Source organism: Vespa mandarinia, chromosome 15, assembly GCF_050613455.1.
Source record: "Vespa mandarinia isolate Hongniang chromosome 15, ASM5061345v1, whole genome shotgun sequence".
In the NCBI taxonomy this organism is placed as follows: Eukaryota; Metazoa; Arthropoda; class Insecta; order Hymenoptera; family Vespidae; genus Vespa; species Vespa mandarinia.
Genome location: NC_140824.1, coordinates 524,956 through 539,646, shown reverse-complemented (window position 1 = coordinate 539,646; position 14,691 = coordinate 524,956). Strand labels below are relative to the sequence as shown.

At 31.6% G+C, this 14,691-nt stretch overlaps 2 protein-coding genes across 3 annotated transcripts; one reads left to right on the top strand and one right to left on the bottom strand.

Moving 5' to 3' along the window:
• Positions 1-2,233: 2,233 nt before the first annotated feature.
• On the top strand, positions 2,234-4,369 carry LOC118449977 (WD repeat-containing protein 13). 2 transcript variants are annotated; one of them, XM_035885267.2, is made up of 4 exons: positions 2,234-2,824; positions 2,931-3,579; positions 3,646-3,938; positions 4,009-4,369. In XM_035885267.2, exons 2-4 carry the CDS (start codon positions 3,052-3,054, stop codon positions 4,253-4,255), a joined length of 1,068 nt encoding a protein of 355 aa, XP_035741160.1. In that variant the 5' UTR covers positions 2,234-2,824; positions 2,931-3,051; the 3' UTR covers positions 4,256-4,369. The 2 variants fall into 2 exon arrangements, with proteins under 2 accessions (XP_035741160.1, XP_035741159.1); XM_035885266.2 differs by having other exon boundaries at positions 2,235-2,824; positions 2,912-3,579; positions 4,009-4,367.
• A 97-nt stretch (positions 4,370-4,466) lies between these two features.
• Positions 4,467-12,924, bottom strand: LOC118449963 (uncharacterized). Its single transcript, XM_035885221.2, is given in 11 exon segments — positions 4,467-6,049; positions 6,052-6,567; positions 6,641-6,712; positions 6,815-6,941; positions 7,246-7,449; positions 7,595-8,120; positions 8,195-11,361; positions 11,977-12,000; positions 12,111-12,253; positions 12,336-12,612; positions 12,719-12,924. Coding segments are annotated over 10 exon segments (4,893 nt in total). The 5' UTR covers positions 12,424-12,612; positions 12,719-12,924; the 3' UTR covers positions 4,467-6,023.
• Between the last annotated feature and the right edge of the window lie 1,767 nt (positions 12,925-14,691).

The following is a 14,691-nucleotide window of genomic DNA, read 5'->3' as shown; positions in this document are numbered from 1 at the left end:
TATCATTAAATCATTATTTAATAGAGCTCTTTAATTATAAGGAAGAAAATTTATACGATTTCTTATTATACATATTTATATTGCAAACCATTCTCTAAATTTTCAATTTAGCACGTTGTGAACGATTGTGAAAGATCGTTAATTGAAAAATCTATTGTTTATATCTCGTTCGCACATTTTATTTGGAATTGTAGGTCTGATAATATTATCGGATAAACAGAATAAAAGGCAATTTTTGCATTTCAATTGATAAGAAGGAAGCACGTCACGCAATTATAGTTATTTAGTATACGATATACTTAGATTCACCCGATATTACGTGCTGAAGTAATTGACTAGAACAAATCTATGATAATTTGTCGTCTTTCACCGACAAAGGAAAGTAGATACTTCAATGTATTTTTAGTCATATAACCAGTCTGCCAGTCTATCTATTTGATACGAAGAAAGAGAACCGATCATCTGTTTGTTCCAAGTGTATCGATCATATTTCAAATTACGCGAGTTGAGAGATCACGTGAACGATCTTTAAAAGGAGGGAAATTTGAAAGAGAAATTATTTGGTGACCAATGCACGCTTTAGAAGTTATAGTTTACATCTTTGCATTATGAAATAGAAAATCATTGCCAATATTCTTCCCATGAAAATGAACGATGCTATTTATGCATGTAGAACGTTCCACATGTGGTGCTGTGAGAATTTTTACGATTTGTGCGTGGTTATCATGTACCATAAGTGGGATATAAATTCTCTTTTACTATTAACAAAAAGAAAAAAAAGATGAAAGATAAAAAAACGGTTGTCAAAGCTTTATTAAGTACCGCTGACATAAACGAGAAACAAATAGTTGTAAGTAAACTTTCTCTCTCTCTCTCTCTCTCTCTCTATCTCTCTCTCTCTCTTTCTCTCTCTCTCTCTCCCTCTCTCTCTCTCTCTCTCTCTCTCTGTCTCTCTCATTTTCTATCTTTTCCTCTCTCGTTAGCCGTCACAAGCGGTAATATACATAAGCGGTATGAATAGGATATGTTTGAGGATATTGGAAGACCAAATGTAGGCTAGCTTCCTTGCTCTCAAAAATATACCATTTGTACTGAGAAATTTTGAGAAAAAAAAAATGTAGACGATTCAATTTCACAAGAATCCTCCGAGAAATGATAAACAACGCCACTGGTTATAGGTACACATTAAGAACGTTAAGAAAAGGGGGACGTTGATCACGTGTTCGTTGTTCTTTGTATATTGTTCAGCGGACACTACAAAGAAAGCATTTGCAGTAATGAGAGAAAAAAAAAAGCGGGAAAATGTTTATGTTCTTGTTTTATCTTAGCATAGGCTTTAGTTATTTCAAACTTTTTTTCTGTACACATGGATATACTTAGGAAGAAATACGATAAATGTGATTATAATGAAAAATGAAAAAAAAAAAAAAAAAGAAAATGGATATTGTTATGGTAAAGATTGAAAAGAAGCCACTAAACGAAATGATTAAAGGGAAAAATGAAAAAGGAAAAAAAAAAACAAGGATAAACTTCAGAGTAAGCACGTTTGTTCTCGTAATAATTATTATACAATTCATAATTTTTGTATTTTTGTCAAATATTAACCGATCGACCGAGAATGCAAAATGCATTACGCCACTACTGCTAACTATTATATAATTATTAAAAATAATAATAGCTACTACTGTGTATAAATATGAATATATAAGAATAAATGTATTAAAGAAATCTTGTAATTCAAGTACCTGCTGTGCTTGGAAGACATTTTGAACTTTATAATTTTATCAGTACTAAGTACGTAGTATTTTGTGCATTCTTTACGATTTATAAATACATATACATATTAAGGAACACACCCTAACGGCATCGGATTATTAATAGCCTCACTAATGGAGAACTTGTAAAATTCTGTGAGCATATTAATATATTTATCCTTTAATAATAGTAATTGAGCAGTACACCTCTGTGTAAACAATTATTCCTGTTATTATTCGATCATGCAATTAAAAGGATATATAAATGACCATGTTTCGCAGCAGTCGAGAATAAAAGCTATAACGGACTGTTGCAATACTGTCTCTAACGTTTGTTTTTTTTATAAGATCCCCAACAGATGTTTAAATTTTTTAAAACCAATACCATTCTTTTCTTTTTTTTTTGTTTTATGTTTTTTTTGTTTTTTGTTTTTTTTTTTGCTTTTCTTTTTTTGTTTTTTTTTTCCTAATTAATTCTAACCGATTATAGAAACAAACGGGATCGTTCTATAGAGGATCAAAATGTTTTTATTTCGAATTTGAATGATTACAAATTTTATACATGGCTTTTTAATCGCTTTTAAAAATTGCATAATAATTACAGATGACAGTACTTTTGTCAATTGAGTTGGTAAACGTAATTGAAGATGGTCGAAAACGAATGATAAATGTCATTCTAATTTGTTAAAAGATACTATTATATCCGAAAAACTTTTATATTGTTTTTAATTAAAATTCTTGGAAAGATTGCTTTCCATAGCCGTTTTTATGGCCTTTTATAAATGTTTGTGTTTTAATTATAATTGTAAGAAAATCGAATACAAATACAATATCAATGATATAATATATAACCTCAATGGCGAGGTTTCTGGCTAAGTAAGTGCGTAATTAAACATCCTTGAGGAGTGTCATTATTCTTCAGTCTTCTTCGTTAGTAATATGTGCCGAAATACAAATAGTTTATAAACATTCTATTTCAACAAACAAAATGTCTAGTACGTGGTATCAACAAGTGTTTGCCCTAGATGCCAAATATAATGCACAACGTGCAAATAAATTGCCTACATTAGGTGGGTAATACTCCTAAGTTCTTTGAATAAATTATTTAATTGTATGTATCATAATGTTATTTTTTTCTTTTTTTTTCATAATTATAGGCATGCTTTATATTCGTAGACGAAATCAATTATTGAGAGAAAAACCATTTAAAGAGCACGATATTCGTACACAGTACTTGAAATTACGTTCAGACTTATTATATAAACGATATGGAGAGAATATTGATCAAAATAACATTATGAACAATTCTTTACAAGAAGAAACTTCAGAGAATGTACCAAAATCTCATTTTGTTCAAAAGAAATCAACAGCAGAGAATTTTGCTTTTGCTGGAGTTCATCACGCTTTCGATCAACATACTGCAGCTGTAATAATGCTTAAATTTGCCAATAATGATAGATCCAGATTAGGATGTGCATCTTTAGATGGAACTCTATCGATATGCGAAGTTGTTAACACACCACCACAAGTATTTGCTGTACTTGAAGGTCATCAGAAAGGAGTTACAGCTTTTGATTGGAGTATCAGCAATGATTTGATAGTATCATCTTCTCTGGATGCTACTATTCGTCTTTGGAAAGTACATGCAGAACCTAAGTGTTTACGAGTTGTTAAAGATCCACAAAACGCGGAAATTTTTTGTTGTGCATTTATACCAGCTAATAACAATTTAGTAGTTACTGGTAATTCACACGGGTTGATTCAAATTTTAAATGTATCAACAGGAATCTATACACGTGGTGGTTCATGCAAACTTGGGGAAAAGGTATATCATTATAATCTTTTATTTTTGATTATTTGAACGTTAATATATTAATTATTTTTATTTAAGATTTTATCATTAACTTGTGAAGAAAGTGGTGGCTCATTGATATGGGCAGGAAGCGATAGAGGTACTATTACTTCATTACAATTAGAGGCTAGGACAGGAAGACTCTCAAAATTGCAAAGAGTTCAGAAATTAAATAGTATGGTAACTAGTCTCTCTTGGCGTTCTTGGCATTCGAAAGAAATACCATGGCCAGTCTTTTTAGCAAGTACTGCTTGCAATGCAGTATTATTGTATCGCGTTGCTGATAATCAAGGTTCTCTGAAATTATTGAAAAAATATCCTATTAAACACAGGTATTCTACTCAAGTAATTTTTTCTTTTGTCAATATTACAATATTAATTATTGCATATTAATGATTGCAGACTTCATTGTATAAGATCTACATTTTGTCCCCAAATGGGAGCTTGTTTAATAGCAACTGGTTCAGAAGATGGTGCAATTCATCTTTTTGATTCTTCCAAAGATGGTAAAGCTGCAAGAGTAAATCTACTTCATGGTCATGCAAGACCTGTACTTGCTCTTTCGTTTAATTATGACGAATCATTTCTCGCTTCTGGAGATCATCAAGGACTTGTTATTTTATGGCGCAATCACCAACGCCATTTGTAGTCATTATTCACTTAATTAATTAATTTTGATTTCTGTTTAATTATTAATACATTACAATATAAAACTGATAGGAGAAAGAGCAATTTATTGCTTGTTAAATAAGTATTAATAATTATATATATATATATATTACGGATGTATGTATATATATAATTATTAATACATATATATATATATATATATATATATATGTGTATATGTATATGTCTCAAAAATATGTACAGTATTTGATTAAAAGTACAACTAACTCAAACAGTGAAAAACTTAGAGTAGTAGATAATTTATTTTTAAACATTGTAATTATATACAAAAGAAAATAAGCAAGGATGACAGGATCCTTCAAAATGTTTTTCACCTAAAATAGTTTACTATTAATTTACACTTTATGCAATACTTTTCTGAGATTCGTTACAAAATTGATCGAAATACAACTATATATCTCGTTCTCATCACAGATCTATTAATAATACATAGAGATTAACACTATCACGTGGTTTTGTATAAACTGATTTGTCAAATATAATAATATTTTGCCGTTGCTAAAAATAAGCGTTAAGTCATGGTATAATTCTTTTTGCAATGCTGTGATGCTTAAAAAGAAATACTTTACCCTAGAAATAATAATATCAAGAAAAACATAAAAGTGACGATAGATAAATGAGCATTGATTGTGATTGACTGGGTAAAGTGTAGTGAAATTTTCATTAGGCTGCTATTGTTGGTAAAGATTATCGTCCATTAGTTGATTAATTGTATGTTCAAATATAATTTTTATCATTTATATTATTTAAAGATGATTGATATTAAATCATGTATTAGCAAAATATTGGCAACACAAGATTTATATCACATCAATTAATCAACTATTAGACTATCATCTAAATATATAAATATTTACATGTATTACAAAGTTACTTATGATCTGAATTCTGTCATAGCATAAACAAATCTGTCGCTGATATGAAATACTGTGGATATAAAGCCAGTAATATTAATTCGCGCAACACATTTGATATTATGCTACAGCACCTTATAAACATATTATAACACATTTTCTCTTTGTACATTATATGCATGCAATCATGCAACTACATATGTTGATAAATTCTAACAAAATTTTATATTTCTTTCTAATAACAAACTATGTTCAGCAATTTGTTAACTACACATGATCATTATTGCACAAAATCTTGAATTTAAATGTTAATTCCATTATATAACACTCGCTTAAGTATGCAAATGATTTATGTATACTGTACATAAGCACTGAATAGCCCTTTTTTTGACTATCATTGTTACTCGATAATATTATAATTTTTCCTATTGAAATTTAAAGCCTGTAATGTCAAGACTGAAACAAATAGAAATGATACTTATAAAATAGGCACAAAATTCCTCGATGAATGAAAGGCTAAAGAGCTGTCCATTACTCAAATGTTACAGTACTTTGAGTTTTACTGTATCATTTGGCAGACTTTTATAGTCACAGTATCGATTACTTGCAACTATATTTCGTTTCTTTCTTTTTTTTTTTAAGTATCCTATATCCGAATCAATCCGAAAGCCGATCGGTGTATACTGTACATTGCTTTTGTTACATTTACATTTTAATACTAATTTTTATATATACAGTCATAAAATATCGATATTGCGACAATATCAATCTCGTCGGCACCAATTGCACCACTGCACTTCCACAATGAATTGTTTCGGACGGACTTCAATTAAACTGATTTCCTCAAAATATCATTGTGCACTATAAATTGCTTCAGTCAAGCGTTAGAACGCTACATTATTAGCAGACTCAATTTTCTTTTCATTGTCATTTTGATAAATTTTTGGCGAAATTGGATCATTATCTATTTCACATTGAAAATCCTCCTGAGGCACCTTTGGCGAAGTATTGTCATCTACCAAATTTGACAAATTACATTGGTCTTCCGTTACTTTCATATTTTCCAGCAAATCTAACGTATGCGCTTTTTCAGTTCTTAATAGATCTTCCTTATCTTCATATACTTGTTTTAGAGGAACAAAAGTCGTATCTACTGCATTATTTCCTGCTAATAAATTTAATTTTAGGCGGTCTCTGGTATGCCTTAATTCTCCTAGTTGATATTGTTTAAAATGTTCATGCTCATTTGTTTGGCTATTAGTACTTTCTTCTTCCTGATTGCAGTCTACTTCGTCTTGTTCTTCTTCATTTACTGATGCGGAACAAGCGCCAGGAAAGAATTGACTAACATATTTACTATCGCTGGTTGGAAATTGAAACGGACGATTTGAACTACTCACATAAAATTCTTCATTTCCTATAAAGAGAGAAATTTATAAATTCATAAAATTTTTGTACACAACTAATGTAATAATTCATTTCATTCATACCAGCTCGATTTATATCCTCGTAATCCAAGGGATACATGTCTAATCTTGGCTCATTCATTAGTTCTTCCCAATCTGTACAATAATTACATTGTTTCGATGGATTGGAAAATATTTAAATATCTTAATCTTTATTTATATTGATTTTATCTTCTAATATAAAATAAAAAGATTTACCTGTATACGAAGTTGGTTCCCATGTAGTGGTAGCTTGACCTTGGATGTCATTAGCTAATGTTTCTTTTGGATACTCATATACACAATGATAGCGTTGCTTCTTGAACCATACACTCTTCTTTTGATCCTAAATAATTTATATTATTGGTAAAGTTGTAGAAAAAAGTTATTAAATTACATCTACATTTAGTATAAGTCTAGCATGTGTAGCAAATAAGTATATGCGCTAAATACCTCAAATTAAATCTGCAAGAGAAAGGGTCACGAGAAGGAGATTAAAAGACATGCTTTGTTCTGTGTTTAAATGATTGACACACCTACCAATTCGTCCTAGCAGCAGATGTAAGAAAGAAGAATAATATTTCGTGTAAAATAGTATCTATGACTAGCGTTTATTTACGCAATTAATTTTGACAATGTGTAAAACTTACTCCGCTCTTTAATGTTTTATCTGGAGACCTTAACGCAGACCTATGTGGTGCTAATGTTGCATTCCAAGCCGATGGTGTGAATTCTTCTTCTTCTTCATCTTCTGCGTCAACTTCTTCTCTCAAGTCAGCCTGTTCTACTTCTACTTTTTCATTGCTCAAAGTACTTTTGATTTGTATTTGTTCCGTATGAGGCTCACTGTATCGCTATAACAATTCAAATCGTATTGACATAAATTATACATTCTTAACTAGACTATATAATTTTTACATTAAGATATATATATATATATATATATATATATATATATATATATATATATATATATATATTGGAAAAAAAGGTACAAACTTTCCAAACAAATTCACCCGAACTAGAACTGTTATCTTCATCTTCCCCCTCTTCATCTCCTACTTCATCGTCGTCTTGACTATCCCAATCACGTTCTGTAGCAAAACTTGTAGACATTAAATCATCTTGTAAAGGTAATGGTAAAGGTAATGGAAAAGAGGAAGGTAATTGTTGCCATTTGGTTTCTTCTTCAGGACTTGGTAATGGTGCTCCTCCAGTAGCTATCATACCATGAGGTTTGTCCTCTGAAGTGTATATCGATGATGAACTATATTCAACATTTTCTTCTTCAGAAATATCTCCATTTGTTGTATCTCGATCATCATCTTGCAGTTGCTTTTCTCTTGATCCCTCTAATAATATCATTTTATTTGTTCTAGTATCAACTAATAATACATCTTCAGATGGTACTGATTCTTTAGATACAATGGACGCGTCTCTTGAATTTGATAGCAAAGACTCAGAAGTAACAGTACTTTCTCGTTCTTCTAAAATGGGACTGAGTGGTGTTCCATAAAGATTATACCTATATAGAATATATTGTAAACGTATAAATCTTATATTTATTAATAATAATCAATACAAATATATTCTATTTACCTGATAGAAATATCTACACTACTAATGTTCCGATCTGGTGATTCTTCATTCTCATCATCGTCCCAACGTTTGTTCTCAATATCGCTGGATATAGGGGAGATCTCTTCATCGCGAGGTTCGGACGGTTCCACGACGGGCATCTGTGCACGTGGAAGTTTTTCTCTAAGCTCGTTTCTAATAGCTGTAACAAATTCTTCTTCCATACCAAATGATACATAGGAGTTATCACTGCATAAGCTCATTGTAGAACTATCTTCCTCTTCATTTTCATGCCCATTATCATCTTGTATATAATTTTCTGTATCTGCATGGGTTATTTTTCCATCAAAGGAAGAAATCTTGCTCTCTTTGGAATTTTCTGTTATATAAGTATTTGTATCATCACAGTAATTACTAGATGACGCCACAAAATCTCCATTTTGCATATTACTTGTCAGTTTTATATTTTCATCTTCCATTCGATCATTCTTATTTAAATATTGTGTCTCAACTTCTTCATTTTGTTCTACATATGTATTTGTAGTAATTTCGTTTGATAAAATATTGCTGGTATTTTGAACCTTGATATCTTGTATATTTGGATTGTCATATTCTGCTTTACCGTTTGTATTATTCGTCACTAAAGAGTTATCAGATTCAGGAAGTATCGAGCAGTAATATTCGGCATCCAAAATAGTATCAAGTTCTAATAAAACCTGTAACTGTTCATCTTCGGTACATGTAGCCACATGTGTAACAGACGTGTCACGAGAGCTCGTTTGATCACAAGGTGGACACATACTTTCCTCTTCTTCACAGGATTCTTTGTCTCTAAAGCCAGAATCTGAACTTTGCTCATCGTCAGGAGTAGATAAATGTTTTCTTTCTTCATATTCGTTTATCAAAACTTTTCGAACGATTCCTATATCTTCAGTATTTGACAAATCATTAAGATTGTACACAGAAGTTTCTTTATCAAATTGTTCACTATTATCTGTAACATTGGCAGATGTAGAAAGTTCCAAAGTAGTATTGTTCTCTTGATTTATAGAAGGTTCTATAAATTCTTTAAATTCACCTTCATCTGAAAATCCTGGTATCTTATGTTCCAAAGCTGAGTCAAGTGCATGATTCCAAAGAAGAACATCTACCAAGTTATTCTGATTAGTATCAAGATTTTGAAACGAGAAATTGTTAGAAAAGCAAGATTCATTATTTTCATTATTAATGGAAGTATTGTCAGATTGAGTTTCATTAGTACTCTCCAAAATTTCACAAGAAAACTTGCTATCAGGAACATAACGAAGAAGTGGAAGATCTGGATCACCTTTTGATAATAGTCTTAATATATGTTCTTCGCTACGTACATTATCTGGACTTGTATTTAATACAGAAGAATTTTTACTGACAATAGAACCTTCTTTAGAATCCAGAGACAACCTTAAGATCGGTGTTTGTTCCTGATCCATAGTTAACGTCAAAAGTTTTGGTTTTTCTAAATTGTTCATTGATTTAGTTTTATTAGAAACATCACTTTGTATAGGATTTCGTAATTTTCTTAATACTTCGTCAAATTCATCAACAATCATGGTACGCGTTAGATCACTATCGCTGCCAGTGGTGGATAATCTTTTCTTAAGAGTTTTCTCTGTCATTTGCGTGCCCATAGAAAATTCTCCATCTGATTCAGGATCAATATGTACAAGTACCATAAGATCAGTTACAGATTTAGATTTTTGTTTTACTTTTTCTGTATAAACACCTCGTTCGATTCTTCCCTTCCAACTTTCTTCTTCAGTTTCAGATCCTGATTCTTGTGCTGTATTAAATAAACTTTCCATATTTATGACACTTTTAACTGGTTCATCTGGTCCAAGTCGAAAAGAAGATTGTAATGTTTCTAATGGTTTCTCGTCCATCATGCTTGTCCAATGATCAGAATCAATACTGCCACGAAGATTTTGTAAACTAGCACTACGTGTATGATTAATTGATGTATTCGTTTGTAAATTTTCCCATTGCTCAAAATCTTCTTGTTCTATATGTTCAGTAATTAAGCTTTGTCTTATGTCACGTAAAGAAGGCCTCTTTTTAGCATCTGTATTCAGACATGTGCGTATTACGTGTAATATATTGGAGGGACTATTTTCAGGACAGTTATGCAATGGCTGTACATTATTTAGTGAAAAATCAGTTTTAAGAGATAAAAGCATCTGTATAACTTCCTCGTCACACATATTATCATAAGGCCTATTACCCCAATTAATAATTTCCCATAACAGCACAGCGTAACTCCATATATTTGCTTGCAATGTAATTTGTCGAGTTTCAATAGTAGTATCTGTACAGTCTAAACTTTCAGGTGCAGACCATCTAATGGGCAATGCACGATCTCCAACTATGTAATAATCTTCTGGATATTTTTCAACGCCAGTCCCATAATCTCCTAATTTTGCAGATAAATCAGAAGCAACCAAACAATTTCTTGCAGACAAGTCAGTATGTGCAAAACCATGATTATGCATATGTTGTAAACCAGCAGCTATTTCCAATGCCATTCTAGTAGGAATATTTTCTTTTATTAATGCTTCTTGAGATTTTTTATCATGATTCGATAATAAAAAGCCTTTAAGATCACCAGCAGGACAAGATTCAAAGAGTAACAAATACGGATCAGTTTCTAAACAAAAGCCAAGTAATGCTAAAACATTTTGATGGTGTAATTTAAGATACGGTGTAGCCTCTCCTAGGAACCAAGCTTTCTCTTTCATTGTAGCTTCTTCTGCCAAAATTCTTACAACAACTCCTCCACTTTTCAGAGCTCCTTTTGATTTATCTAAATCTGCTCGGCCTTCCACAACTTTGCCAAACCAGCCACGTCCTAGTTCTCTCAAATATTTTAATTTTTCTCTAGGTACATAAAGGTCCTCCGCTTCAAACCAATCTCTACAAGGCTCTTGTAATGTAGCATTATCTTCATTGTATTCTCCCGTAAAAGATAAATGTGAAATGGAAGATGGCTTTGTTGGAGAAGGAACCTTTGGTCCTGATATAATTCGATCTACGGGTAGAGGTTCAAATTGTACTCTGTCGGTTAATGCTATCATTCGTGGAACATCAATGGCTAAACCTTCTATTGATTGTTCAAACGGTAACTCTGGACCAGTGCTACTTCCATTCTTGAATTCCTGAAATAAGAATATTACTTTCACTATTGCATTTTATATAAAAAAAAAAAAAAACTTTGTCAAATATCAATGTAAGAAGATATTGTGCTACACGTTATATGCAATGTAAATTATTACGCGTATAATTGATTTAATGTTTTTTAATGAACTGTAATTTATATTACGTTTAATGTAATATTTAACATACACAATGCTTTAATACGAAGAAAAGAATTTAAATGCAATTATAAGCATATCATCCTCTTACTTATGCATCCTATAAAAATAATTCAGCAAGAGTATCATGTTAAAATATATTAGGTATCAATACAGCTTGATAATTTATCGCTCCTAAGTACTACCAAAAATATAATTAGCCATCCTAGACATTTATTAAATACGCGTAAATCATAGACGATATTTAGACGAATTTTTATTTACATTGTGTTTAATCATAAACACAAGCGTATTGCAAACATATGGAGTTTTTATAATATATTACTCTCTTTTCAATTCTAATTTGATTTCTTAGGAATACAATCCAAACAAAGCAGTTTACGGGAGGACCTATAATAATAGCTTCTAAAAGAGACATACACAAACTATGATATGTGAAACCTGCATTTTTAAAGTTACCTGTTTACATTTTCCTGCTTTGTCCTATAAGAAAAACAAATTCAAAACATTTTGTTAAGACTATAATAGATCGAAGAGATTTTCTTTACTTTGTCATTGATATTGCAGTAGTAAAAGGAAAAAAGCTGCATTACCTGAAATCCTATAGTACGACGAGGTCTTCTGCAGCACAGACATCCAGCCAGAGTAAATGCAGCGACGGTTAAACTTAAGAGAGTAATTGTATATCTTATCCAATAACGTTCCCATTGTAATGATCCTTGATCGTTGTGAAAATCTATAAAAGGTATACGAATGGTATAAAGTCGTTAGATTTCTATACGGATCTGTCTCTAGGTTCGAAATCTAGAATATTTCACCTGTTAAATACGGCGTTGACACGGGATATGCTGTGAGAGTCGGTAGACCCACCCAAAATAGCCAATATATTTTACGTAAATGTCGCATTGCGCACCGAGGCTTTTTAAGTCGTTCTAAGTCACCTAGGTCATATTGAACGTTCTACTTCTACGTCCATTCAATCGAAAAGCTTTTGGAAGCTATTACGTTCCAATTACATGACACACATATCGCGTCTTCTTCCTCTACTTCTCGCGACCGATTCTAAAATCGTCGTATCCGCTGGTAGTACCTGCGCTGTAAACGAGTCTCCCTTAATGTATAGTACGATCTATCGTTGTATGCGCTTGCGATTTTAGCCGCGGAAATGCAGCGTGTCGACACATGGAATGTAGACATGCACCTTTCAAGAAGGCAACTTGGCTCATGGATATGACATGTATCCGCGTAGCGGATACCACTAAACGAGAGAGTCACGGAAAACTGAGATGGAAGAGCGAGACAGCGATAAAATGGGTTACTTGGAAAGGTAGGCGTATGAAATCACCGCACTTATAAAACCCACTCCAATTTCCGCCCCACCATCCTCCCTTCTCCGTCACTATCTCTCCTCTCTCTCTCTCTCTCTCTCTCTCTCTCTCTCTCTCTTCTCCTTCACCCTCTATCTCTCTAACTTACTACCTCTCACTCGTCTCCGTCGTCCCTTGATACTGTGTTTCTTACTCGTATCTCTTTCCCTGACCCTTGACACTACACTACCATACTTGCGTATGTATGATACACGTTGATACATACATATAACATTACACTTAACTTTAATATATGCGATACACACGAATGAACACTCTCTCCATCTGTCTTCCTTCTTTCTTTTCCAAACCAAATTTCTTTCTACGATCTCTCCTTTTTTTCCTTTCTATACGTCTTTCTTTATCTACAAGATAATTTATATAAGCAATTTTTTTGTCCTTTTCTTTTCTTCGCTAATATAAAGACTTTTTTTTTTACTCATTTCTGTCTTCTCTTTTTTTTATGAATGAAAAACGCGCGCTATTTCTCATCCATCTAAATTCTCGTTAGTAATTTTTTTTTTTTTTTTTTTTTTTTCTCTCTATATATATATATCTGTGTATCATTTTCTTGTATATTTATTCAATCAAAGTTTCCTTGTAAAATTCTTTATCGGTTTTTCTTCTATTTTATCAATTTCTCCATTTCATTCAATTATCAAATGTATATGCCTATGTAAATTAATTTCTTTCATATATAATTTAAAATCATTGTCCAATATGTATGTATTGTGATACAAATTTAAGAGTACGGACCTGTGTGTCACGTGATATTTAATTCTTGTTTGCTCATGTATAACGTTGTAATTAGAAAGCTTCATATTTTGAAAAAAATAAAGCTTTTATAAATTCATCGTATTATCTTCAAATTAATGAAAATAATGATTTTAAATATCGGTATTGTTGTTTTGCATTGTTATATTCGTTTTGTGATTAGATGAACCTTTTAACGGATTATTATTTGTTTTGATTAAAGAATTGAGCAGTGGTGAGGGAGAAAAATAATGGCGCGAAAATCAAACTGAGTATTTTATGTACCCTCTCGCGAAATGTATAAAAGTATTTTTTCTTATCGATAACTTATCGACATGTACAACGGTCGGTAATTTTATTGATATTGATCATTTTAAGAATACTTCAAGAGAATGACTCTTCGTATATATGATTTCTATTTTATCGACAATTATCATCATCGTCGTTTCAACGTAGTTCCACTTTTTATCGAAGAGGTCACATTGGTAATACTTATGCATATCCGTTATACGAATTAAGCTCGACATACATACAACTGTATGTTAATATTTCGGATTATTAATAAGATTTGTAAGTAATTTTACAAGATTTTTATATTTGTTTTCAGAATTACATTAAATATTCTCATGTAATTACTTACTTTAACTTCTTTACGTTACTTTAACGTTTAACAATAATATTTTTTTAATCCAATAGAAAACTATCCCACCTTATATGAAATATGCGTATGTAGTACAATTTATGAATTTTTAATTATTGTAATTTTATACGATCTTTTATTTTTAAGACTCTTTAAAAAAGTTAACTCAGTTACAGTGAACGTTACGAGTAAATACCACTAATCGTTTCAAAGATAATTGCTGGAATTAAAGACGTTCGATGGTATTGGAGGCCTCTGCCCGGTAATATGGTCATGGTCATCCAGGCGAATCACCCCAGGGCCTTATTCTGTACCTGACTTAGCTTGACTCACACAGCTTCAGTGGTTCTCTATTAATGAGCATACGTTCTGACGTGTATTTTTATAAATAAAATACAATATATTATACATTCG

Coding starts and splice junctions, on each gene's coding strand:
- LOC118449977 (XM_035885266.2), top strand. CDS start 2,743: ATGTCTAGTACGTGGTATCAACAAGTGTTTGCCCTAGATGCCAAATAT. Junction 2,825..2,911: donor AAATAAATTGCCTACATTAG/GTGGGTAATACT, acceptor TCATAATTATAG/GCATGCTTTATATTCGTAGA. Junction 3,939..4,008: donor AAATATCCTATTAAACACAG/GTATTCTACTCA, acceptor TAATGATTGCAG/ACTTCATTGTATAAGATCTA.